Source organism: Sturnira hondurensis, unplaced genomic scaffold, assembly GCF_014824575.4.
Source record: "Sturnira hondurensis isolate 20B ecotype Veracruz unplaced genomic scaffold, ASM1482457v3 Scaffold0007217, whole genome shotgun sequence".
In the NCBI taxonomy this organism is placed as follows: domain Eukaryota; kingdom Metazoa; phylum Chordata; class Mammalia; order Chiroptera; family Phyllostomidae; genus Sturnira; species Sturnira hondurensis.
The window spans coordinates 3,406,340-3,432,718 of NW_028079848.1; the positions used below are offsets into that span (position 1 = coordinate 3,406,340).

General features: G+C 52.5%; 1 protein-coding gene across 5 annotated transcripts in view; it reads right to left on the bottom strand.

The window, feature by feature from the left end:
* Positions 1-1,640: 1,640 nt before the first annotated feature.
* Positions 1,641-26,379, bottom strand: part of PTBP2 (polypyrimidine tract binding protein 2) — a 47,880-nt gene continuing 23,141 nt past the window's right edge. The window contains exons 4-14 of one of the 5 annotated variants that reach the window (XM_037051364.1): positions 23,786-23,958; positions 22,552-22,695; positions 20,462-20,626; positions 20,252-20,362; positions 14,685-14,880; positions 8,804-8,943; positions 7,355-7,388; positions 6,849-6,941; positions 3,610-3,826; positions 3,436-3,513; positions 1,641-3,304 (exon numbers count right to left, since the gene is read on the bottom strand). In XM_037051364.1, the coding sequence (XP_036907259.1) occupies positions 3,175-3,304; positions 3,436-3,513; positions 3,610-3,826; positions 6,849-6,941; positions 7,355-7,388; positions 8,804-8,943; positions 14,685-14,880; positions 20,252-20,362; positions 20,462-20,626; positions 22,552-22,695; positions 23,786-23,958 (1,481 nt within the window). In that variant the 3' untranslated portion in view covers positions 1,641-3,174. Of the gene's footprint in view, positions 3,308-3,435; positions 3,514-3,609; positions 3,827-6,848; positions 6,942-7,354; positions 7,389-8,803; positions 8,959-14,684; positions 14,881-20,251; positions 20,363-20,461; positions 20,627-22,551; positions 22,696-23,785; positions 23,959-26,379 lie in introns of all 5 variants that reach the window. The other 4 variants (XM_037051363.1, XM_037051362.1, XM_037051361.1 and 1 more) reach the window with 4 other exon arrangements.

The following is a 26,379-nucleotide window of genomic DNA, read 5'->3' on the forward strand; positions in this document are numbered from 1 at the left end:
AACCTTTCAGCTGATTCTCACAGAGCTGGAGAAAGTCACACCAGTGCGCTGCCCAACTTCACCGAGCACGTGGAGGTCGCCTGCCAGTTGTGGGCGTCACAAGTGGCCCCAGCAGGGGCGGTGCTCTGAACTGCGCCTTCTGCGGACCCTGTGCCGCCATCGCTCCAGGCGGAGGAGTGGTGGGGGTAGTGACTTGCGCCTGCGGTCTGCGCGGGCGCAGAAAGAGCTAGGCAGGCGGAGTAAAAGGCAAAGGCAGTGACTTGGACACCCACGCACGTCTGGGGTTTACTAGTCTCCGGTTCTCTGCTCGTTTGGGGGTCTTCCGAGTTTAAACCCTACCCCCGACTCAGAATCCAAACAACACCAATGCCACAAAAGGGGGTGCACAGAGGCCCAGTCCCCACACGCGCCCCCCCCCCCCCCCCCCCCCGTACCCGNGCCGCCCCCCCCCCCCCCCCGTGTCTGCCCCGCCAGGAGGAAGCGGCCTGCAAGCGGGAAGCTGGGGCGGCGTCTGCAGGTGTGGCTCTCACCTGCTCACCTTTAAAGCACTAAGGGCTGTCGCTTTCTGCACGGCCTCGGGAAACTCGAGACACAAACGACCCGTCGTATTCAGTAAAAATAATTAAAACCTCCTTAAAGGGAATGTCATGAGATTTGATCAGAGGAGGGTCCGTGTCCCAACGCCCTGGTCTTGAAAAGGATGATGAGTGGGAGGGGCGGAGGGGCTGGGTGCCCAGGGGTCCACCGTGCGGCGTGTTCTCCCGCATATTTGAACTTTATTTAGTCCTAATGGTGGATACGCTGATGTTCTTCCTCAACATTAATTCAATTATGTGTAAAACTTTAAATAAAAAGACCCCACATTAACTTAAAAGGGACTGAACACAGAGTAAGGAATGGTTAGGATAAGAAAATAAAGACTTCCTACTGAATTCTTACAGCGAGGCTCCCGAGCACGGCGACCCTGGGCGGGAGCGGAGGGGAAAAGCCCGGCCCGGCTCACTGGGTTCTGCGCCGGCTCCTCGTGGACGGTCCCGCAGAGGAAGGAAGGGCGGTGACCTCCCCACCCACTCTCCCTGCCCCCCCAAAGCCACACCCTGAGTCCTGTCCTCCCTGTCCCTGCATTTGCATTGTGAGTTATGACAGAACCAAGCTAAGGAACGTGTGTCACTACGAAGCCAGCTGACACCAATGTACCTACTTGAACAGTGTGGCCTAAATACTGTACCACAAACAGTACCTTAGGAGTAAGAACCCTTTCAACAGAGAAAGTCATAGAATCATGCAACCCTGTGTGTTGGAACCACAGGTCCCGAACACCCGCACGTGTGCCCCCGCCCCGGGGCACGCGGCAGCACAGCCCCCCGAGTCTGCCCTCTCACACTCCGGGCGCTGGGCAAGAGGGCCGTCAGCGGACAGAGCGGGCGAGGGGAGAGACTGCGGGGCCAAGAGCAGGGATGGGGGAAGGCACCGCCCAGCCACCTCCGCCCACGCCGCACAAGCGACCACAGGGGAGTCCAACAGCCAGAGTCAGAGTCTGTCTGTCAAGGGGGCAGCGGCACAGGCAAGTGTCCATCTGTGTCCTCCTGGGAAGAGGTCACCCTCTTCTAAATTAAAAAAAAAAAAAGCCCGCGGGTGCATTTTCACAGCATCTCGGTTTATTGATGGAACAGCCGCGCCTGGGTTCTTGCCCCTCCGGCCCGGCAGAGGCAGGAGCAGTCGGAAGCACAGTGGAGCGGAGACAGAGGAGGAGAGAGGAGGCAGCAGAGAGACCGGGGTGAGCGCAGGGCTGCACAAGTGTTTATTGAGCATGCTACAGAGGAGAGCAGGTACACAGGAAAGTAAACCACCGCCAAACCTCCCGACTTTGTTAGAAAATTAATTTTAATTGTGCCGCTTTCAAACTATGCTGAATTTTACATTTCTAAAGATGTAAAAACGCAACTAATAGAAAATATACATGACCATTCTGTCTACATAGATAACAGAATCTATGAATCTTGAAACTAAGTACATCAATTTCAAAAAGTATTGGTCATTTAAACAGAATCAACAATTCAGATTGACAAGAACTGTTCAAATTAATTTGACCTGTAGATTCTGAGCCATGTTTTTATTAAAGTCAGATCTATTCCTAAATACAAAATATTTTGAAGATTTATTAAAACTGAATATTACAATGCAAGGTAAATTAAGACTAAAGGCACATAAACTTTGGTCCCACCTGGTTGTCAGTTTTAGAAAACTGCCACAAAATTAATCTTCCTGCAAATTTTTGCAGGACACTTTCTTCACCTTTGAAAAACACATGCACCAGTTCCTGAACTAGCTAGACCCGTCTTCACATGCTCAGAAATCCACAACCATGTTCCAAATCGCCATTACAAACTAAGGGTGGCAATATATATTTAAATGCACGTAAGTCATGTCAACTTCAAAAACATCTACGGAAAATATTCAGCCACAAACAAGACATTACTCGGTGCTGACAGTTACATGACGCGTCCCACAAGAGCGTGTACAAAAGGTTAAGGTTCCACAAGGCTCTCCACGCAGGGCTCAAACTTACAGAAATCAACACTCGCATCTCGTTCACTTGAACTAACGCTACATTCGCAACGGAACCTAGACCAGAACTGTGAGATACAAAGGGCCGATGTTGTTGTAAAGCAATAAAGCCTAAGGCAGTGAAACTAAAAAATGCTGCTTTATTCTTCACTATCCTAGATCATATTGGATTAAATAGAAAGAAATGTGACAAGCCAATAACGGAAAGTAAGTTCCAAGCAGGAGAAAACAAAAACTTAACCTTTTTACACACCCCTGCCTAAACAAGCTGGAACCCCACAGAACGGTGTGCCTGGACAGCCGAGTCCTTTGCTCTAGTAATGCACAACAGCAACACTAGTTTTCCTTTTAAGGCACGTACGTCAACTAAGTTGAAAAAGGAAAGTGAAACTGAAGCTCCCAACGGACAACACGAATGGCCTCCCTCGAACAGCTGGAACACGGCAGCTACCGACGCCTCTGCCCTCACACCCGCCACGTTGCTCTAGAACCAAGGAATGGTAACAGCATGAGGAAAAAAGGAAACGAGAACAAAACCCAACTCTGGTCCCCACTCTTCCGAACGGTCCGCAGGTGACGACACCGACCGCCGCGCCCCCGCGCGCCCTAGATGGTGGACTTGGAGAAGGACACGCGCAGGTGGTGGCTCTCGCCCAGGTTGTAGTTGTGCAGGTCCATCAGGGCCTGGATGGCCTCCTCCACGGTGGCCATCTGCAGGAGGGCCATTTTGTGATCTCTTCTGAAACAAAAGCACACGGTCAGAGGGTACTCGCCGTGGGCGAAGGCGTGCGCGCCACAAATGGAAACATCTACCAACACAAGAGACGAAGACAACCTCAGAACTGAGGGACAAGAGAGCGTGCTTACTGAAAGAACTTGAACGCCTTCACGGTGCCCCCCGTGTTCGCAAACAGGGTCCGCAGGTCCTCCTCCGCGACCGAGGGGCTGGGGAGACGGGAGCACAGCACAGGGTGGTGGTTAGCCACTGGGGCACTTCCTTCTCCGCCCGCAGCCTCGACAAAGCCCGGCTTTGATACTTACGGGATGTTAGAGAGGTGAAGGGTTGCAGAAGGAGGAAAAATGTTCTGAAAGTTTTTGGATCCAGGTTTCTTAAAACGATGCAATGGGGAATTACCAAAATCTTTTGTGAGACCTTGGTCATCGAGTCCCTCCCGAGGTAGCTGCACAGTCTGGTGTTTAGACAGAGTAACACGAATAATTTTTCCATACATTTTCTGTCCATTGAGATGGTTCATGGCTGTAAAGAAAAACAGTGGGTACTGAAAGTTTTAACAAAGTTCAAAGCAAACGTAGTTAAGATCTGAGTTCCAAGATTTACAAAGAAGTCGCGAGTGTCTAGTGGCCAGTGGTGACAGACACGGGGACTGCACAGAATGGGAGTCCAGACGGCAGCCCTGTCTCCCCTCCACAACGCGGACCACCGCCACGCACGCCGTGGCCCGGGGCTCCCTCCTGGCCTCCCGCACCCCAATCTCTCAATGCTCTTCCCTCCACTCCCCACTCTCCACTGCCAGTAGCATTGGTCCAGATCACTCAACCAGTTTCTGATTCGCTTTCCTGTTGGATTAGTTCTCGACTTTTCTCCAACCCATTCTATACACAGCAGTTCTGTATTGCAAATCGGACCATGTCATTACCGGCTCAACACCCACGGGGATCAAGTCTGAGCGTACTCCACCATCGCTGGCCCCTCCCCATCCAACCCCAGCGTGTCCAACAGGACCTTGCAGTCAGTGCCACGGCACTCGCCGCTACAGCACTAGCTCTGCACAGATTCCTCGCCAGCCACCCTGGGAGAGGCGTGGCCTCAGGACCACCATCACCAGGCGGGAAGTTCCTGTCCTCCTGAAAAGCAGCCCAAGAGGTCCACGGATGCAGGAACCGCAGCAGCCCACCCGGCTGAAGCACGGCCCCTAAGGCGGCCACGTCCTTCGCGTGGGTGACCACGGAAACTAATGGCTTGTTCTGAGGCTGCAGAAAAGCCACACGCTGTGCGTTTTGTGCACTAGTCCCCATTGAGAAGGCCACTTCCTTAGTCACGCACCTCAGCCTCGCTGAAGGTCTGACCTGTCCACTCCGCATGCCACAGGGCCAACAGCAGAGGTAAAGGCGACGAGAAGGAACAGGTGGCTGAGGACAGCAGTGCTGCTCTCAGACTGCACCTACCTGGAGAGGACCGCGGGGCACAGTCCAACCTGGGAGGCGCCCCAGCTCAGTACGCCACGCCCCCGGGACAGGGCGGACCGGCCAGCTGTAGGCGGCGTCTGCAAAGGAAGCTGCTGTGGGAGCACAGGCGCCACTCCCCAGAGAATCAAAGGACCCGTCCCCTGGCCAGTTCCCTGTGAAAAGCTCGTTCTTCCTGGGGGTTTGACGGCAGTGCTACAGACACGCAGTGGTGTTTTCTTAGATTTTTCAACCAAGGCTAACACCCAAAAACTCACCGCAGGCCTGAATTTCTCACTAGGCTCCGACAGTGCAGTTCACACGCACTTGGAACGTGACACTAACCCACAAAAACCACTCCATTCTGAGATAAAGGACATATACTACTCTGACCTTAAGACACAACATCAGTCTGTGTAGTTCTTTCATTATCATTCAGCTTTATTTGAAACTCCCATCAAAATACCTTCTCTGACAGCAAAACAGTGAGAAGCCTCGAATCATCTGCCACCGTGGGGCCCAGGAACCAGGCACCACACGGTGGGGGAGGCGGTGCAGACACCGGGGCTGTTCACACGCGTCAGCGCTGCCGTGCACGGAGCCACTGGCGCTCGGCCCCCCGTTGGAGGGCACCGTGGGAGGTAGGGCCTGACGAGGTCCTGTGAGCAAGGTCATGGCCCAGGAAGGCTCAGGCCTTTGAGAAGGGACGCTGGGGCGCTCAGAGGAAGGGCCAGTGCGAACCACAGGCCGAGGCCTCATGCTGCGAGCCGGTGTGCGCACAGGGCCCCGGCTGGAGCCAGAACCGCCAGCTCCTTGCCCTGGGCGTCCCAGCCTCACGCACGTCCCAGCCTCCAGGCCCAGGGGAAGGAACATCTGCTGGGCAAGCCGCTCGGCCCATGGCGTTCGGCTAGGGCAGCCCGAGCAGACCAACGTAACAAAATTAAACTATCACTCACTTGAAACAGTCCTTGCACAAGACAAAAACTATTCAGAAGAATTTGGTTTACTTCTGCCTCCTGTACTTCTCAACCACCATGACTGTGCACACCTATTCTCACGGAGTCATGGCACCCAGAGCGCCCATAGCGACAAGGAACAAAATGCATCCTAAGGGGGCCACGCTGTGAACGGGGCACAAGGAGAACCGCCCACCCCTAACCAGGACCCTCCCCAGAGCACAAGCAGGGAAGGTGCAACGACTGACCAAGACTCTTCCCTGCGTCTCCTTAAAATGACAGAGCACCACACTGGAACGTAGGACCAGCCAAACGCACACATTCCACAGCACACTGTCCGAGCCACCGCAACGCTGACGAACACGGCCATCCTCACACCTTTCTGTCTGCCCACAAAGGCCAAGGGGTCCAGTACACCATGCTGTTCGCTGTCTCACCAGACACAACAGCAGAACTACACCAGTCCTTCCATCAAAGACGGCAACTGTCGAAACTAACGACGTGCACGCACTCCGTCGGAGGCACCACCACCCGAATCTCACTAATGGATTCCACACACAGAACAAGTACTAGTTACAATCACACTGTAAGTACACAGTTATGTTCGAGACTCCATGGGGTCTGACTTTGTGTAAGAGTCCAAGGGGATATTAAAATCACCACATTATCTAAGTAAAAATGTGAAGTATAACTTGAGTTTGTTTTAAGATTCCAAAAGGGATTAATGGTGTCTCTGGCACAGGTTTTTATTTTGAAAGGACCCCACGCCCCCTTGACAAGGCCTCGCAACCCGGCAGCGCTGGAGGCCCCGGCCATGCAGCCAGTGAGCCCCCACTGCAGGGCGCGGGCAGGAGGCGGCCCGCCACAGCGCCCGCCACACAATGCCGAGGGGCTCAGGGACAGCTGTGCCTGCAGGGGAGCCCAAAGCCATTCCCATGAGCCCGAGCATGAGCACCAGCGAGAGGACAGCAGGAAGCACACTTGTGTCCACCACACACCACTGTTCGCACCGAAACGGGGACTCAGCGTGACACAAAGTCACTGTTTCTCACTCACACGCGGAGTTCGCTTTTACTCGCACGCTTGCATTAGCTATTTGGCATCGGGTCTGGGGAGGCGGAGGGAACAGAGGCATCTCACCGAGCTGGGACTGGTTTCCGTCCGCCATCTGGATGAGGGCGCTGTCCTTCTTGTTGTACAGAATCTTCACGCGCTGCACGTCTCCATAGACACCTTTGGTGGGGCCACAGGGAGGTAATCCAAAAACGGGATTAATTGTACGCACCAGTCAGCCAGAGATCATCTTTTTGACATATTAATGAAACATTCAGACACCAACATGATCACTCATTCAAACTCATCAGTCTCACAAATGAATAAAGAAAGATCAAGATTTTGAACAGTGAATTTTGAAAAGAACAAATTTTGATAAACCCTCAAAGCTATGTGAATGATATTAAAGACCATGCAAAATAAATCAGCATGCATTAAAACAAATTTTGTGTCTATGGAGAGTTTTAAATAGCAAAGAAAAATAGCAAAAGATTTACTATTCAACTTTAAGCCAAAGTGCTAGCTACAAATAAGAATTAAGGTGAAAACAAAATCAAATCAATAATAAAAGTATAGTGCTAACAATAACATACCGAAGAGGGTAAACAGACTTTGGGGCGTAACCATCTTTAGAAGGAGAGAAGAGCAAGCAGCGTAAGACAAGAAGAGAGAAGAGTCGAGGAAGAGCGGAGATGAACAGATCATCCATAACGAAGGGTGGTTCCCGCAGAATGGTGAGGTGGTCATGGATCATGGTTCAAGGCGGTTAATTGGGGCAGGTTGGTCCGAGGAACATTTGTTCAAGCACAGAAGCATGAACATAGGGAATGGAGACAGGGAGTGAAGACAAGGAAAATAAGGATAAGACGGGGAGGGAATGGGTGTTTGGGAAAGACAAGGAAAGGGAAGGTGAACACACAGGGAAAGGATGAAATGGGGAAGGGAAACAGCAATGCAGAAGAAAAAAATAAGGAATCGGGGAACAAAAAAAAATAAAATATAGGTCAGTACATAGGAAATGCAGGAATTTGGTCAGAAAATGGTTTATGTACTGTACAAGAAAAACTGAGTAAAATGTAGTCATCCAAGACAAATATGGGTAAAGTACATCTACATCAAAGAGTAAATTACAGCATTTCATCTCAACATGGGGAGGAGGGCATGCACAGGAATTTTAAACTCTGAACTTTAACTGCATAAGCATGGCTGGTTATGAAATGCAGGCAAAATTTTTAAAAGAAAAACAAAGGCACTCTGATCCAAACATTTTAGCATGCAGAACCGTGAATGACAATAGTCTAAATGATAAAATAAGCTTAATGTTCGTATTAACAGAGGCCAATCAAAAATGAAACAAGTACTCCAATTAGACACCGGAAACCGATACACGGGGCTTTCCACATTTCATACCAGCCCTCACAGCAGAGCAAAGTGTACCAGACGTAAAACGGACAACTGAAAAGTAACGCAGCGATGGGTTCCACTTAACAAGGGGGAGGTAAAGCTGAAAAATATTTTTAGGAGACAATGACTAATAACTGCAAAGAAAAAATTACTAAGAAAGACTGGAAGAGGGTCTCGTCAAGATCTTTGGAAGAACCTTCAAAGAAAAATGTATTAGAGTAGTTCACATAAAATAAGATTTAAAAAAATGCAATGACACATAAGCATGAAATGAACAAGCAAATAATTAGAAAAGGCAAAGAGCAAAATTGTTTTACAGTTAAATCTGCAAATTGGATTACGTTTGCCTTTGACAACAAAAGATAAAAAGCCAGACTACTGTACTTCACCATATTTTTCTTAGGAAAAATAGGTAGTTAGGTTAAAATATATACATATTTAAAGATATGACTGTCTAAGGAAATAAAGTATCACTTAAACAAGTACATAGACTTTATTCAGAAGTAGAAACATACAAAAATACTTCGACTAATGAATGTACATAAAAAGAAAGGCAAGTGCAAAATGAAATAAACGTGAGAAACTTTCACAGATGGGGTGGAGTCACGGGACGGACACGGGGAGCCCAGGCCACTGACCTCCTCGTTCAGGTTGCTGACCAGCAGGACCGTGTTGCCGCCCGCGGAGACTCCGGGCATCCCCACGCGGCCCGCCGCAGCCGCCGCCGCGGCCGCCGCGGCGTTTGGAATGGCCAGAGGACTCAGAGCTCCTGGAACAGCTGCAACGGGAAGCCCTAATTTTAAAATAAAGCGCATTTTACGAAACACACACACGTCTTTCACAAGCGCCGACGGGGGCGCGGGCTGCCCGCTCCACGTGGGTCCTCCAGGTTCGTCCCTGTGACACGTAAGGACACGCTGCTCTCCGTGGAGTCACTCAGTATCAGAACTGGGGTACGTACCTGAGTCACGTTTAAACTGTAACGCAAAATACTCCAGTTCCTACGGAAAAGCAGACAAAGCACAAGACGTGGAACGCCCACTTCCATGGTTTACAGTGAGAAAGTCTCCTCTAAAGAGAAACCGCCCTCCACCGAGCAGCCTCTCGCCCTCCGCCCGGGGGAGCTTTCGTCTCCGTGGACCGGCACCTGAAGCCACACACGCCGCCGCGGGTCCCGGGACCGGTGTGTGCGCGGCAGGAGGCTCGCCCGGCAGCCCCCGCTGGCTCGGGGCCGCCCTCCGCCCGCCCGAGAAGTCCACGGCAGCAGCCCACGCGACCGCCGCGGACAGAGCTTCCCGTGCACAGAATTTCAGGAACCAGACTCTGCGCCGTGAAACGGAAAAGGCTGCAAACAGCTGCGCGCACACCTGTCACACCGCACGGCGCTCGGTTCGTTGGAAGGCCCGAGGCGCATCTCACCAAAGTCGCCCGACTGCACGCGGCTTCCACGAGCACGAGCGTCTCGCGGCAGCGAACGTCCCCTTCCCGCCCGCTCTGGCACCGCCCCGCACCCGCCGCAGGGCCAGGGAGCTCGGGCCTCACCACTGGCACGCGCACACCGCGTGTTTCTCGCTAAGCACCCGGATACCGAGGACCAGAACTGCGTCCTTTCCCCTTTGCAGCGACAAACCAGGGAGCGACTGGCCCGGGCGCCGCGGCCTCGAGGCCGGGGTTCATGCCTTCTCTCTCCCGGCCTCCTCATCTGGGTCACGGGGAAGCGCCGTTCCCGTTCGGTGCAGACACTTCGTTCTTTTAGCCACAGGTTTGTTCGTTTTGTTTTTAATCTTCCTACTTGAGAAACCACGGTGACCGTCTTGCCCTCAGTCCCCTCGCCCCGCCCCCAGTCAGCCCACGTCCCAGGCCCCGCCCCACCCAGTCCGGCCCCGCCCCCAGCGGCGCCCCGCCCCCGACGGCTCGTCCCTCCTCTATGTCCCGGGAGGAGTCTGCCTGGAGGCGCACGCTGCAGCGCCACACTCAGAGAGGTCCCACCGTCCGCCTTGGCTGCTCTTTCATGGCGGCCTGTGAGGGATTTCCGGGGGAAGCACACAGCGCCCGGGCTGGGCGGCTCGCCGGTCGGCACGCCCCAACACGCGAGGGGGCTGCCCGGTCGGCAGTGCGCGCGTGCGTGCGTGGAACCGCAAGGCAGTGTTCCTCTGCCTCTCCCCCTACAGATCAACAAACATTTTTTAAAGCCGCAGAAACACCCACATGGATGCCACGGACGTCCGAAGGAAGGACCTTGGGAGACTGAGCGCAGAAACGCCTCCATTCTCCACCCGGCTGCCTATTCCCGNTTCTATTCCCCCCCCCCCCCCCCCCCCCGCTTTTCTTCCTAAGGACACAGCCCCTGAGTCTCTGCAAGTTGATGGAAACCCTGGCGAGTCCTCACAGTGACCCCGAAAAGCGTCTGCTCTCCAGACCCAGGCACTTCCACTCCACGGGACTCCGGGGCCGCAGCGAGCGCGCACCACACGGTGGAGTCCGCCCAGCACGGACACGCAGGACCCTGGCACCACCCGCGCCTGGAGTGACGGACCTCGCGTCCGTCCCCGCCGCGAACATCCCGAAGCACCCCTTCGGAGCGCGGGCGCTTCCCCGCACATCTGCACCCCACGCCCGCCATCGTCTGATTCAAGTAGCTCTTGCGAATAACCGAATAACCTNATGGATGCCACGGACGTCCGAAGGAAGGACCTCGGGAGACTGAGAGCAGAAACGCCTCCATTCTCCACCCGGCTGCCTATTCCCNGCTCCCTCTTCCCCCCCCCCCCCCCCCCGCTTTTCTTCCTAAGGACACAGCCCCTGAGTCTCTGCAAGTTGGTGGAAACCCTGGCGAGTCCTCACAGTGACCCCGAAAAGCGTCTGCTCTCCAGACCCAGGCACTTCCACTCCACGCGACTCCGGGGCCGCAGCGAGCGCGCACCACACGGTGGAGTGCGCCCAGCACGGACACGCAGGACCCTGGCACCACCCGCGCCTGGAGTGACGGACCTCGCGTCCGTCCCCGCCGCGAACATCCCGAAGCACCCCTTCGGAGCGCGGGCGCTTCCCCGCACATCTGCACCCCACGCCCGCCATCGTCTGATTCAAGTAGCTCTTGCGAATAACCGAATAACCTTCTGGCAGCTACTGAACCACACGAGCCACTCCAGGGGTTCGCCCCAGCCCGCCGGGAGCGCCCACGGGGTAGAGGCGCACGCGGTCGAGGGACACAACACCCAAAAGGTTGCTCCTCTGTGTAAAGAAGTCAGGCTCATACCTGCAGGTCATCTTTTTCCTCACAGTTATAAGACATAAGAGATATACAATCTATTGACATTTACTGAGAAAAAATGCACGCTTCCTGGCTATTTTATGAGGATGAATTCTTTTTTTGAGAGAAAAGTCTAACTTTGATCAGCTCTGTTATTTACCTGCCCCCAAAAGCAGAGTAATTCTTAAGTAAAACTTGCCACCTCTCAGCTAAGATGCCCCTCTCCACCCCCGTGGACCACCAGACACCAGAAGCAGCCCACGGTTTCTCAAGTTCCCAGCAGAAGCTGGGAGAACCTAGGCTGTCCCACGCAGACACTGGTGCAACTAACTAAAAGCAAATAAAAGCTGGGCAGCCAACTTCTTCCTCTGAAAAGTAGCAAATAAATGCGAGAATTTACCTGTCCTGCACAAACTATCGCCAGATAAACAGCCCCGGTTGATGAAGAGGATTCTGCTTGAGAAAGATTTGCAACGAATTGACATGGAAGGAATGTGTGCACTGTGGGGGCGGGGAAGGAACCGCAGCCTTCACTGGTCCAAGTGAAGTGAGCTGAGGCGGGCATGGAAACGCCAGCGCGACGACATAATGGAGAAGAAATGCACGCGAGGGAGGGTCGGAATCGCCCTGCAAGCGCTGGGAGAGCGCGTGGCAGTGGGGAGAGCACCACGCAGCCCCGCCCACACCAATGGGAGGGACCCAATCCAAGGAGCCTGCGGAGCTGGCCTCAGGTTCACACAGAGGACGCAGCAGATGGAGAACCTACCAGGATGGGGCGCAGGAGAAGGGCCCTGGGTCTCCCAACAAGCAGGCTCCCAGGGGTCAGGGGACAACGGAGGGAGAGGACCCTCACACAGCAGTGTTTGGGAGACCACCGGCCAAATGCCACGAGGGGCACTTTAGAGGATCTTGTTCTGAACAAACCAACCACTGAAAGGCATCTTTGAGACGACTGGAAAACTTCGACGACAGACTGGGTATTCAAGGACATTAAGAAATTGCCGTCAAATTGGTAACTGTGCTCACCAACTGGTAACTGTGGTCATGTTTGAGGGAACGTGACGTGATGTCCAGATTCGCGTTAAAATACACCACGAGACAGAAACAGGTGAAACGAGAGCGGGAAGGACAGAGTCGGGGCAAGGGACACGTGGGACTCGCTCACTGCACAAACACAAGACGACTGTGATCCTTCATGACACGTTCTTTAACAATCGCCTTGTGAACAGTCCGTTCAGATGTAACAAAGAAATACAGCTTTCAGAAATCACAGACAAAGCTGTAAAATTACTTACTGAATTTAAAATGTTTATGCTTATTTTAAAAATAAGTTTACTGGTTAATTTTACCCATGAGAAACACAGATTTATGTTATGCATTAGGAAAGTTATTAAGACACTGCTCAATAGCCACGTTTCCATAAGAACCCTAACAACTTAAAAAGCTTGAAAATTTAAATCTAAAGCATGATAAGCCTCTGTCTAGAGCAGTGACCACCCCCACCCCATTGCAGTGACATCCCCCCGGGGCCCTCAGGGAGCAGACATCTGGGACCCACACTGACGAGTCCCGGGCCAGGGCAGGGCCAGGTGACGGTGACGCGCAGCTCAGGCCAGGAAACGGGGCCCCATGAGGACTGCGTATTTACCTTCATGAATGAGCGCTTGCTGCCTCCACCCTCGAGTACCAGCTATTCCACACCAACAGATTTCCTAGGAAAAGGCTGTTCTGCTCTTCTGTGAAGACCACCTCATGAGAGTGGCTAATTGCTACTTTATTCAACTCAAAATACAAAGGAAGCTCTAAAATAAGTATTCTCTGTACATATTACCTGCCCTAAGTTTTAAAATGTAGACAACATGACCATGAAAAATTAATTACTTGTAGCAATTTTTTAAAAACGAAACCTGCCCCTTAATAAATTCATCACACCTCTTAAACATGATAAAACTGCATCATTATAATGACATCTCACTTTATAATCTCAAGGACCTTTGAGCACCCTGTGATCGGAAGCAGACCACGTTTGTCACTCTGCCAGGTTTGTGTCTACGCACTCAGACGTCAGAGTCCCAACCAAACAAGAGGGCACTCGGTGTCCCTTCTTCCATAAATTCTATTTCCTGAGACACTTTATTCCTTAGCAATAAAAGAAAGCAGAAGAGCCAGGTATAAACACTGGCTTTTAAGAATTACTGTGTAAAATTAATTAATTAAAATTTGCAATACCGATTCCAAAGTAATTAAATTCAGTCAAGTGATTAGAGATAATACAAAAATTATACACCGTAAAGAGAAAACTCCTAAATATTTAGCAGAAAAGAATGATCACCTACTACGTGTTCTTGCAGAACAGTTGAAATGAAAAGATACCTATCCATTACTGCATTTAAACAAGTGCTGTGTGAGGAAGAAGACAGCAGGAAATGGATTTGATCGACACTGGTTTGGGCTCATTTTGAAGCCACCAGACGGGTCAGCGTCACCGGAAGCGGGTCAACAGGCACAGAGGCGAGCCCTCACCGGCATAGTGCCGCATGTGCAAAGGACACTTCCCCCAGCAAAACGCTGCCTGGTGCCTGGTCAAGATCACGACACCTACCAGATGTGCAGGGGAAAGAGAAAGTTACCTTAACGTCCTGTAAATGGTCATCTGAACATAACCTTACATGTGTCAAAAATTAAGAGTTACTCACATACATAAAAATTTTATCTTACAACTTCATTCATTTTACTTGTAACAAAATAACATTGTCCCTTATCTTCTTCCTCCATCTGGACTCCCTCAACTATTAATTGCAGGGTTTTGCCTTGTTTTTCTTAGACGAGTCAAAGCCATTGTAGGAGGTAAAAAATAAATTAAGACAAAAATCAAATCCCCAAACAAATTGTACAGAAAGTTCTTTCCAGTTTAAATAGCAGTTTTTCAGGAGAGGGCAGACCCTGCCCTCCGCCACTCCACGCTCCACCCCCATCTCACTGCTGAACTGAGCTGAGCTGGAGGAAAGCACTCAGATCAGCCCCAAGAATGTGCACAGGGGCCTGGGCCTGCTCTCGGTCCTGGACAGCGTGACAGCAACGTGAAAGTGCAAACATGTCACTAAAAACTGAGCGCCATTTCCCCCTCAGCGCATCTCCCCCAGAAACGTCAAACACAACCCACGTGCTTACACCCCGAAACTGGGCTCCCCATACTTACTGGAGCCTCACGGACACTCTCCCACCTGGCGAGTGGGGGACAAGGGTACAGACAACGGGCATCATACCTAAGAGGGACGTCTCCTTGGCAAACGCTGCGGCAATAGCTGGGTCCAGTGCAGGCTGTCCATCCCCCGATGGGAGGTCAGGTCGGGTGTAATCCCTACTTTTATCATTGTTGTACTTTACATTCAAATTCACAAGTTTGGAAAAATCAATCCTTAGAGTACAGCACGCGTTGTAAATATTCTGACCATCCAGGGCCTGTAAGAGGAATAAAGGACACAAGCAATGTTAAGGAGCGAGAATCGGCCAAAACTACGACGTTGACAACAAACTCCAGGGTGAGAACCCCACAGAGCCGCCAGGCGAGGTCGTGAATCCTCCCTCTTTTGTGCGGGCCTGGCTCACAGGAAAGACTTCTCCCCAGCACTGTCTCCTCAGAACAGAGTGTTGCTCTCATCTAACCTACAACCAGGCAATCACACGTACATGTAGTTCACAAAAACCTGCAAATAATCTTTTAAAAACTAACGAGGGTCACAAACAGTCCTGCAAAGTAGGATAGCCACAACAGCCTGTGTGATATTTTACTTTTATGATCTATAGCTGCTTTTTTTTGTGGGACAGCTGAATTTGCAACAATTAGTACAGTTTTTCGAGGCAACTTCTGTTTGACGCCACATTGCACGAAGGGCCTCGGGCCAAATAAATAAATACCACTGTGATGCAAACAGCGATTCCCGCGAAATGGGCAAAAACTAAGCCCATCCTCAATCTGAGGGGTGCAGCCCGCATGTGAGCCACGCACTGAATGAGCCAATCCAGCGACATCCAGCGGCCAGTGGAGGGGCAGGGTGCTCGTCGGCCCAGAGCTGCCCGCCTGCACCACCCAGTCCCTTTGAGCCAGTCCCAGGGCCCCCCCGCACCTCCGCCTTCCTGAGCTTGCACAGCAGAGAAGGGAAAGTTGGTCCTGCCCCCTCCCAGGTCACCAGGAGGGTGAACACAAAAGACCACAAGTAGGAAAGTGCCTCATGAACCATCCAGGGCTGTGCTGCTGCCGAAATTATGCTCTGGGGTCCTTCTGGGGTACAGCCACCAGGCTTACCCCAGCCAGACACAAGCCTAAAACCGACCAGAGAACAGGGAACTGTAGCGTGTACTGCTCACAAGCATAAACCTTCACTGTACGAAACAACAGCTCAGACACGAGGACCGAGTCTGGCTCTTCCAGAAATCCCCAGACAGGAGGCGGTCCTTCTGGCGACTGCACACAGGCTGAGCTGACATTAGGTGACGTCACAGCCGACGTCACACAGGCTGAGATCCGTTAGGCGTACAAATAGGGAACCCAAATACTCCAAGACTGAACCACACTTCTTCACATGTTTAATGTCTACCTTGCTCGCGTGACTGCTCCGATCGCTGTACTGTGACAGAGGGGCCCCTTGGGGCTGTGCTGCCTCGGCAGCTGCCAACGCCTGCCAGGTCTGCAATGCGTTCCCCTGCCCCCTGAGAACCACAAATTAAGTGTATGTTTACCAAACAAAATCTGGCCTAAGAATAATTCAACACAAGTTAGCCCATTTCAACATACCTCTGACGAAAACTCACTCAACGGGACCCCACGTGCGCGTGCAGCCTGGTGTGAGCTGCACGGGCAGGCGCCTTTGGTGTGACGGGGGAGCAGGGTGCGAACCACGTCAGCCAGTCACGGGAGCGCTGCTGCGGCGCTCTGCTGGGAAGGCCACCGCGGCACCAACAACAGGCGTGCGGCGCGCACCCCCGCAGCGCTCCCAAGGGGCGTGGCTGGGCAATCAAACCCGGGCCCCCAAACCCACTCACAGACAGCAGACAACAAGCAGGGAAGTGTGCTCCTGGTGTAACAGGGCGCAGCCAAGGGGGCGCCACAAAAAGGAATTTAGAATGGGGTCCAGAACTCAAGGGGTCTAGGAAATATTAGAAAGACATGTAAGATGTTCTCACCCCTTGCCCCCTACAGGTGTGAGTTGGGGGAAGGGATAAATGGAGCAGGGTCATTGAGAGCTGTTTTGTACACCAATGGCTTTGCAGCTAACCCCTGGCATGGTCATTTAACACATCTGTAACCTTTACCTGGTTGCACAGATATGTTAAATAGCTGTGGCCATGCTCTGAGCCAGGGGGATAGAAGGGACTTCCACCCAAGAAATTAAGAGCTTGGAGATGACCGGCGCCATGAAATGGGGCCACTCCTGCCCAGACTCACTAAGGGGGCCCAGTACAGCTGGAAGGGGGGCTGGCAAGTGCAGCCGACTGTGGGCGGGGTCGGAGATGGGGCTGCAGAGGAGGACTGGCGTGGGGATTCAAACCCAGACTGGGCAGCCATTGGGGAGAGGACCACAAGGCTGTGGCAGTGAGGAAAAAGCCATGTGGCTTTGCCAGAGTAGTGACTCCCTCCCAACACTGCAGCTTTGGAGGGGAGGAGAGATCCATGCGGTTTGGCCAGAGTGGGGACCCCTGCAGCTTTGGTAGAAGAGGACCATGTGGCTTTGGGGTGCCCCGTTTGGCCACGTGGCCTGGGAAGCAGGAGAGACTTTGCCTGGAAAATGGGTACAAAGCACCCTTGCCAGTGGACCACGAGAAGGTGCCACATGGCTTTGGATTAATTAGAGATCCTGCCTGGATGGCAACACAGCTGGCGGTGCCAGTGGCCTGAAACACAGACAAGTGCTCTTTTCCTGAGTTACAGTACCCCAAATTAGGGCAGGGGGGGAGAAGGAAGCACTGTGCTCATCTGTGGGTATCCTAAAGGACTTTGATATTTTAATGAAAACATTAGGTCACTATTTAAAGTCTATATAGCTTTAAACATTTCCTTTCCTTTTCGCAAATCTCTGGCATTGAGAGGCGTCTTTCCTATAAGGCGGCGGACATAAGGAACTTTGGCCCCGTGTGTTCTGTAACAATAGGTCACTACCCCACTCACTGTCCAAGAGAAACACCTGGTTACCTTGTGAGAAAAGACCTGGCTTCGGGTCACAGCATCCAGACGAAAGAAAAGGCACCAACACAATATCACTAACGCCACACGAGCCAAGTTCACTTGGGGCTGAGCTCCTCCCGAGCAATGCTGAGGCTGAGTCATTGCCAAACCTCTATAATGAGCTAGTTGTTAGAAAGCCCCTAGAAAGCTGGGCGTTTCCTTTTACTTAAAACCAGAAACACCTTTATGCTGGGGAAAGAAACTCAAGGACCGCGAGGTTCAGGAGCTGGGGAGGTCAACATGGCACCACATAAATCAGGGCCACCTGCCAACGAGGCAGGAGGCACCAAGCCCCGGGCAGGCGCCGGCAGGAACCCAGGCGGCTTCGACAGCTGGTGGAAGTGAGATGAACACAAACGAGGAAGGACGCAAATCAAAGATGGGAAACATTTCCACAGGCAATACCCAAGTCACGGCTCAAACACCACAGAGCCCAGGAAAGACGTCAGGCACAGCACGTGCCGCGGCCGGCACGGGGGAGCGACGCGCACGAGTGAGCAGGCCGAGCAGGCACGCCACACTACCTCCACTTCAGCGCAGTGCTGTTCACTAGCTACGCCCCTTACTTTTCTGAGAAGACTGTCGGGGGCCACAGATTCAGCAGATGCTCAGGGAAATCTTAAGCTCCAAAACCTTTAAGTATCTACCTTTAGCTCATCATGAAACAGGATCAAATCGAGAGCATCAGAGGTCTCATCACAGAAGCAAAAACGCTTCGGACCAGTAGTTCGCCAAGACTCTCCTGGGACCCCTGGAACCACCAGCACAAACCAGGGACTCTCCGTGCAAGGGACAGCGGGGGCGGAGAGGAGAGGCGAGCAGAGGGCTGAGGACTCCAGTGAGGGCGCCCAGGCGACTTCCCGTGGTGCTCACTCTCAGCACTCTGGGGGGACGTCCAAGTGGTGGCTTCAGTCAGCAGACCAGGGAAGCACAGACTCGAGAGAGGGTGGCTTGTGCCGGCCTCTCACACATGGTTTTTGAGTGGCAGCCCAGGGTCACCCTGCTGGAAGGTGAGGCATCCGTGTCAGAATCTACGGGCAGCAGCACTGAGCACAGGGCGGCCCGTGGAACACTGGTCTGTGTTCCAGCACACACTCCTGCAGCCCAGAGACCAGCATGTGGGGAAACACGAGCGTCTGCTGTGGCCGCAGGAGCGTGGGAGACCAAGGGCAGGCTCCACAGATACTCAGGATGGAGAATCAACAAGACCTGGTGACAGGCAAAGGACAGGAATAAAGAGTAACTCCAAGTCGCTGGCCTGTTACTTAGACTGAGGTGGGCGCCTTGAGTTTCACAGACACAGGGAACAGCAGGCTGAGCAGGGTCTGGGGGTTTTGTGGAGGTCGGGGTAGGGGTGGCAGGAGCTGAACTAGCAGGGTCAGCCCGTGGCCCATGGTTCACCAGGCCCCAGAGGTCTGAGCGACAGAGAGCGACGCCAGCCCAGTCTGAGGCACAGGGGTGCGACAGAGCGGTAGGAAAGGTGAGGTCCCCTGCGCAGAGGCAAGGGCCTGGACAAGGAAGAAAGAGTCCAAAGAGGTGGCCTTTACCGAGGTGAGAAGCACGAGACCAGGAGAAGAGCATGGTGGAGGAGGGAGAGAGGTTTGGCGATGCTGCTGGCGTCCCGGGGAGGCCTAGCGAGCCCAGTCAACGGGCCACGCCCGGTCACAGGAGGTCCAGAAAGGAGGCGAGGCTAAGAAGTGTAAAGAGCGAACAGAGAGCATTTCTTTAAGAAGTCGGGTTACAGCACAAAGGGAGGAGACGGGGCGAAGTGAGATGGACACTTATGGTAACTCACTTACATGGGGAGGCTTAAGCGTGATCAAAACAGTGGCAAGAAGTAGCCAACAGAGAGAGAATGTGAGAGACGGACTGTCATGAGTACGAAAGTACAAAAAAGAGGGAGAAGAGGTGGCCAGAGTGAGGACGGCCGGCCTAGGGAGGGGCAGCCGTGTGAGCTGGCCCCGCACAGAAGTTCAGCGAGGCAGAGTGGAGGCTGGTCCAGGCGAGAGGCAGGTGGGTTACGTGTGTGGGGAGATGCGTGCGCAGCCCCCACAGCAGCGGCGGACAGTGGGCGGCGCTGCATCCGGCAGCCTGCGCCCCCCCTCCGCGTACGAGGACGGCAGGGAGGTGGACGACTTGAATGGAAGTGGACTGGGAACCTCTGCAGGAAACTGGCCGCTTGGAGGTCTCTGTGCAGGACACTGAGTGTGCCTTGGCGTGAACTGTGAGCCACCACAGCTCCAGGGCCACACCGGCACTGCTGCATGTCAGCCCAACCCCCGGGTGCTAAACGAGCGTCCTGGGCTCCCTCCAGGAACCAAGCCAGAGCACAGGGGTGCCCGTGACACAACCCCTGCACTGCTCGACCTAAAGCAAAGCCCAGGCAAAAAAGCAAAAACTCATGTCAGCCCGTAAATAACCACAGATACGACGATCCTTAAAAATAAACATTTCCCGGCCACTACGCGCATTTCTAACAGCATCTTAACAACACCGATCGTCACGCTAGGTCACTCGGTACTAGTAACAGTAACAACAGCAGCCACATGTAAATGCCTGTGCTTCGGCCCAAGAAAAGCGTTGCTATTTCATAAAAGGCTCTAGACTTACGAGTTTTGCTTGCTGCGCATTCACTGGATCGCCATACTGGAGGAGAGCTTGAAACTGGTTATTTTTCGTAAATGTGATTATCTTCAAAACAGCACCGAACTTAGTGAATATCTGGGGAAACAAATGTTAAGGTGAACACGTTACCTACTACGTTGTCACGCTGTCACCTCCCCACGGCACCGGCTCGCACGCACACGCAGCCACCCATACCTGGTGGAGGACATCCAGGGTCACGGGGTAGTACATGTTGTCAATGATGATCCTGAGCACGGGGCTCTGGGCGGGCGTCACCGCACTCTCGCTGACGGCAGTGCCACTGAGGGGCGTGTTCGCCGTCTGCACGGCGGTCACAGCCTGGAGGACGGCTTGGGCACGCTGCAGGGGGAGGGAGAGAGGAGCGCTTCAGACACAGAGCCAGGCTCTCACTGACACGGTACACACTACGTGCTCGTTTTTTCTCTAAAACACATATAAATAAAATGCAACATTCACGTAATCTTTCTGAGCCAGGCAGTGTCTGTTTATAAGTCAAGTATCCTAGCATTTACTTCGAAACAATCATCGAGGGTTGGGACCAGCACTGAATGAGCCGAGGGGCAACGTAATTTACTCACGTTAAGATGTAACTATGTTTTCTGATAATACAGCAGAAAATATAATCAGAAAACGTTTTAAACAGAAACTTACAGAGAACAATAAAACTTTGAATTAACATTATTCACTGTATAAACAAGGCAAATGCTAAACCTCAAGAAGGAGGTTACTCTATTGTCTAAAAGATCTCCCACAAACCTTATTATTCCTAATACTATCTCAAAACACTAGTCACAGTACAATTTAGGTCTTTTTTCATCCTGCTGTGACTTCTGAAACCAAAATTTCTAGAAGGAAAGTTGACGTGCACCGCAGCACAAAGCCACTACATTTTCGAGAAAACTTCGAGACACTTAAAACACGAGAGACGTGTTTTTTCCACACGTGCTGTGGTTCCTCACACACAATCGAAGGTAAGATGTGCTACTATTTTACGTGCAACTAGTAAGACACTGTGAATAAACTATGACATCCAGCACACACACATTTCTAAGATTTTAAAAGTGAAAAAATATACGTAGAGAAGTGAAGAAGTACAGCATTTTTGCAGAACCCTGTCAACTAAACCCTGTGTTAACTGCTCCAGAGTGACGACTTCCACCACGACGGCCGCACCGTCCCTGTCACTGCTGTGACAGGTCCCTGGGAGAGGGGTTTCCTCCCCCCTCACCTGGGGTCAAAAACCATCACGGAAGGAGTAACTGTTATGTGCAACAATGACAAACACCTCCACGTCACTTTAAGGTTGAACAAAGCCACACCGGCCGACGCCCAACACCCCCCGACCCAGCATGGTGATGAGAGGAGAGGAGGGGACACAAAAGTGGCAGGACAGGCACAGCAACAACGAGAGAGCGGCAACAGGCAGATTTGTCCGGCGTTACTCTTCTGTGAGGTGGCAGCTGATCCCCTGGTGACCACCGGCGTCTCCAATCAGCAAGCGCTGCACCACGGACTCACACAGCGCTACGTGTCAACTACCGCTCGGCGAAGCCCAGCGGGGAGACAGTCGATTCCCTGAAACGCTGTACGACCAGGGACCAGGGACGAGCTGCCCCGCCAGGGCCGGGGAGCTCCGCTGGTCAGCGTGCCACCCAGACACGCCAAGGCCGCGGGTCTGATGCCAGGACCCGGCACAAACCACCGACAGAGGCAAACAAAGAGTGCGTAAATAGGTGGGACAACAAATCCACGCTTCTCTCTCTCTCTCTCTGAAATCAACACACACACATTTGGTCTACTCCTTAACTAAATCATGCAGTATGAATTTACAATATTAAGAAACCACAGCCCTGGCTGGTGTAGCTCAGTGGATTGAGCACAGGCCTGCGAACCAGAGGATCGCGGTTCGGTTCCCAGTCAGGGCACATGCCTGGGTTGCAGGCCGGTTCCTTGCAGGCCAACTCCCAGCAGGGGACGCACAAAAGGCAACCATACATTGATGTTTCTCTCCCTCTCTCCTTTCCCCTCTAAAGATAAATAAATAAAATCATAAAAAAAAAATAAAAAAAAGAAACCACATATGCTTTAGTAAATAAAGATAACATTTAACACTTAGGGACATACTGCAAAAAAATGTCTTCAAAATTACAAGATAATGCCCACAGACACAGCTTCCGAACGAGGACGTTTGACCTCTGCTACTACAGTTACGAGGGTCCTGCTACGCTGGGGGCCACGTCATGCACGTCTCCGCACGCACTCACTTGGTTCAGTGTGTTGTCTGTCTTCAGCTCTTTGTGATTGGAGTACTGGATATAAATTGGTTGGTTACGAAGATGAGGGGTCACAGCAGAATAGTAGTTAACCATGGTAACAGCTGCCTCCTCTGTTGCTAGTTCCAAAAATGCCTAAAATTACAAAAGTAAAACAAAGTTAATAGTGTTATGAGTTGAATTCAAATAAGCTTTAGTATCTGTCTAATCTACTCTGCTAACCAGAAACGCCAACACCCAGGACGCACGAGCCTGGGGTCACCAAGCAGCTCTGCTTCGCAGCACTGGGAGGCCCCGCTGAAGGCCGGGCACCGCGGGGGGCACCCCCAGGAGCAAGCCTTTGTGTGCACGGGCCCGCCTTTCCCGGCTTCCCAAACACCTCAAGTGTGCTTCCCCAGCAAAACACAGAGAAAAATAAATATAAACATTTTCCAGCACCGGATCTTCCCCACTGCTAATCGAGAGAACAAAAGAAATCCCCCAAAGTAATTTTTAAAGCAGTATACTTTAACAGACAAGAGGAAAACATTAAAAGTGCCAGATTACAGTAACTAAAACTCAAAAGAATGTTCCACTCCTTAGGCTCGCCCAGATGGTACTAGAGTTTTGAACGGGTTTGACTCCCACACGCCTGGACTTGGCAGCGACAGGCACCACCCATCAGGGACAAGTGTCTAGGACCACGGCTTTCTCCATACGCCACTGAGCATTTCCATGGAATACACTCAAAGCCACAATGTCACAGGTGCCCCATCTGACTTCTGACATCGAAGGGCAGAGCCACAAGAAAAGGAACACAGAACTTCATTTGCATTTTCCATGATCTCGACAAGACAACTGCTCAATCAGAGCCCCCAAATGAGCTCAAAGGACACAATCTGAAAACCACAGCCCACCCCCGGCCAGCTCCTGGGCAGCGGTTCCCTCGACGCCCCCACCAGCACAGCCAGACTTGTGTTAGCAGCTCTCCCAGGAAGGAGCCCCCACCAGCACAGCCAGACTTGTGTTAGCAGCTCTCCCAGGAAGGAGCCCCCATCAGCACAGCCAGACTTGTGTTAGCAGCTCTCCCAGGAAGGAGCCCCCACCAGCACAGCCAGACTTGTGTTAGCAGCTCTCCCAGGAAGGAGCCCACTGCTGCCCGCTCTTTTATTACTGGGAGGTAACCAACTCCCACCCGCCGAGCCGTGGGGAGCGTGACGCCCTGTAAGACCCCAAAGAGCTTTACCTGGTTCTTCCCTTTCAGCATAAGGATGTTGGTCACCTTTCCGAAAGGTAGGCCTAAAGCAATCACTTCCGTCTCAGTCACCTCACCAGGCAGTTTTCGAATATGAAGAACACGAGAGGGAGCCCCATCCATTTTATCTTCCCCTTTAAATTTCTTACTGTCGTTACCGTTGGCTGAAAGACATTAGCAAACACTCTTGGTTGTATTAATTTTCTTTATCTGGGTTACAAAATACAAAACGATGTTTATGAAAGAACTCACAAACACAGCTGAGTAATACTGGAATAAGTCCTAAAAATTCAGAAACTGAGGTTACAAAGAAACAAAACCCTATCCGCCAATTAATTACGATCGCTTTTGGGTGAACGTTTCTGAACAGTGTAATGTATAAAGGAATCAGTGATTAAGCAAAAACATACAAATGTAACTTCATAAAGAAACTGTCCAGTGGCTGAAACACAATTATCCTGCAGTTTTATCGTATTACAGACTAACAAAATATTTTTAAAATGTAAAAAATCGAGGGAGCAGATACTGGGGAGACCATAATTTTACCCAGGAAATTCCGAACTGTTCAGTTCAGGAACGATCTCACCCAGCAGCGGGGTCAGAGGCCCCTGTAAACCCACCACGCCGTCAGTCTGCACTGCCCTTCCCTACGACGAGGCCCCTGGCTCAGTGCCACCACCTGGCCCGCCCAAACGCTGCCCGCTACTGACGTCCACCCACGACCACTGCTGGGCCCGACTCGCTCTGTCACCCGGAGCTTCACAGTAACGACACTGAGGTCCCTCATACACTGAGAAACATACACGTACACTCTAGTCCATTCGTGACTTCAGGTACTTCGTGGCACTCCCCCAGACACCCTGCAGCTCCCGTAAACAGCACCGTGCGGTGCACGCACCAACAGGAGCAGTGACACTCTACAGTCATCTCATCACTGAGCGTCTCCCAAGTCCACGCACAGGCCAGAAGCGGTGGCCGAGTGTGAGAAGGCGTGTGGCCCTGGTTCAGGCACAGCAGTGAACAACAAGACCAGTGAGACGACGCCCCCGGCCTCGTGGGAGAGGTGGGCGCAGTTTCTGCAGGGGTCTGGAGCCCGAGGAAAGTAGCTCTGCGAGGTGACTCAGCAGAGGACCGGGGTGGGGGTGGGGTGGGGATGGTCGTGGCCTAACTGGATGATCAGTGGAGGTATTTCTGAGAGGTCACCTGTGAACTCAGTTGGTAACTTATTTGCCAAATTACAGTTAAGTCGTATTTCAGTCTAAGAGTTTCACTGCAGTTCACATGCACAGCCAGCCAACGCATTACAAAACCCCTTAGTGGGCTCAGCACAGAAGGACGACAGAACTCTGGCTGATGAACGGCCCTCAGACCTGGCCAGCGAGCGCTCCTCACTGCTCCCTTCCAGCCAAGGCCTGTGACTGCCCCACACCTGAACTTGTCAGAAAGAAGGGGCAAATTTTTCTGTTTTATAGCACCTTATCTAACAAAATCATCATTAGGTCTGTTAATTAAAAATGTAAATTAAGCAAAAGATCAAAAAACTGCATCTTAAAACATGGACCGGGCACAGAGAAGCGGATCCTTCGAATCTACGCCTGTCCTGGTCAGAGCGGGGCGAGTCCACGGCCCGGGCCGTCCGCGCTCACTCTCGTTCCCTCGCTTGTTTGGATAAAAGGACAGACACTTCACAGGTCCGACCTGGAGCCTCAGGAGCTGCAGGATCTGGTTGTCAGGAGACTCTGGGGCAACGCTCAGAACAGCACATTTAATTTTTCCTACCTAATCTGTCCTCTCCTTCAGGCAAAGAGCAAACAGTAAAGACATCATCAACACTGCACATATGGGAAATGACCTTCCCTTTTCAAATGAGTTTTAGAATATGACCGCCAAAGGCAAGAGGCCACCTGACCCCAGCAAAAGAGGAGGCTACTTTGTATCAATTTAACGTTCACTTCAAGCTACCCACACACCAGGCACTGTCAACTAGCTCAGAAAGCGCTCTGATCCTGACCCACTCATGCCATTCATTGTGAAGAGCTAGTTCAGTGCCCGAGGTCAGGAAGTTCCTAAGTGGTGAAGACGGGAAGAGGTGGAAAAGGATGGACAGGGAGTGGGCCTCCCGCACCCAGCCGGGCCCCTGCCAGGGCACTGCAGCAGGCTCCAAGGGCGGCTCACCGACTGGAGGGCGGCTCACCGACTGCCCGCCCCCGTTCAGGCAGCAGCTTCAGAGAGTGAAAACCCTCGCTGTGAACGAGGACGTGTTTAATCACACAACCAAGCCCACGTCCCTTGTACGAACAGACCCCAGCCCGGGAAAGAAAGCGGCACAGCCTCAGCTCACGAAGCTCCCGGCAGCGTCTCCGCCAGCGTCTCCGCCAGCAGACGGACCGGGTAGGGAGGCTGGGGGTCTCTGGGCTTCGGACCCTTCCGATCCCCAGGTAAACCCAGAAGCTTTGGTTTGGGTGCGCCACACTGAAGCCAGAGTGGTTTTAAGAGCTGAGGTAACAGCAGGTGCAGTACTGCCCTCGCTCGAGTGTGCGGCCCACACACTGTGGGGATCTTCAGCAAACCACTGTCCGCACATC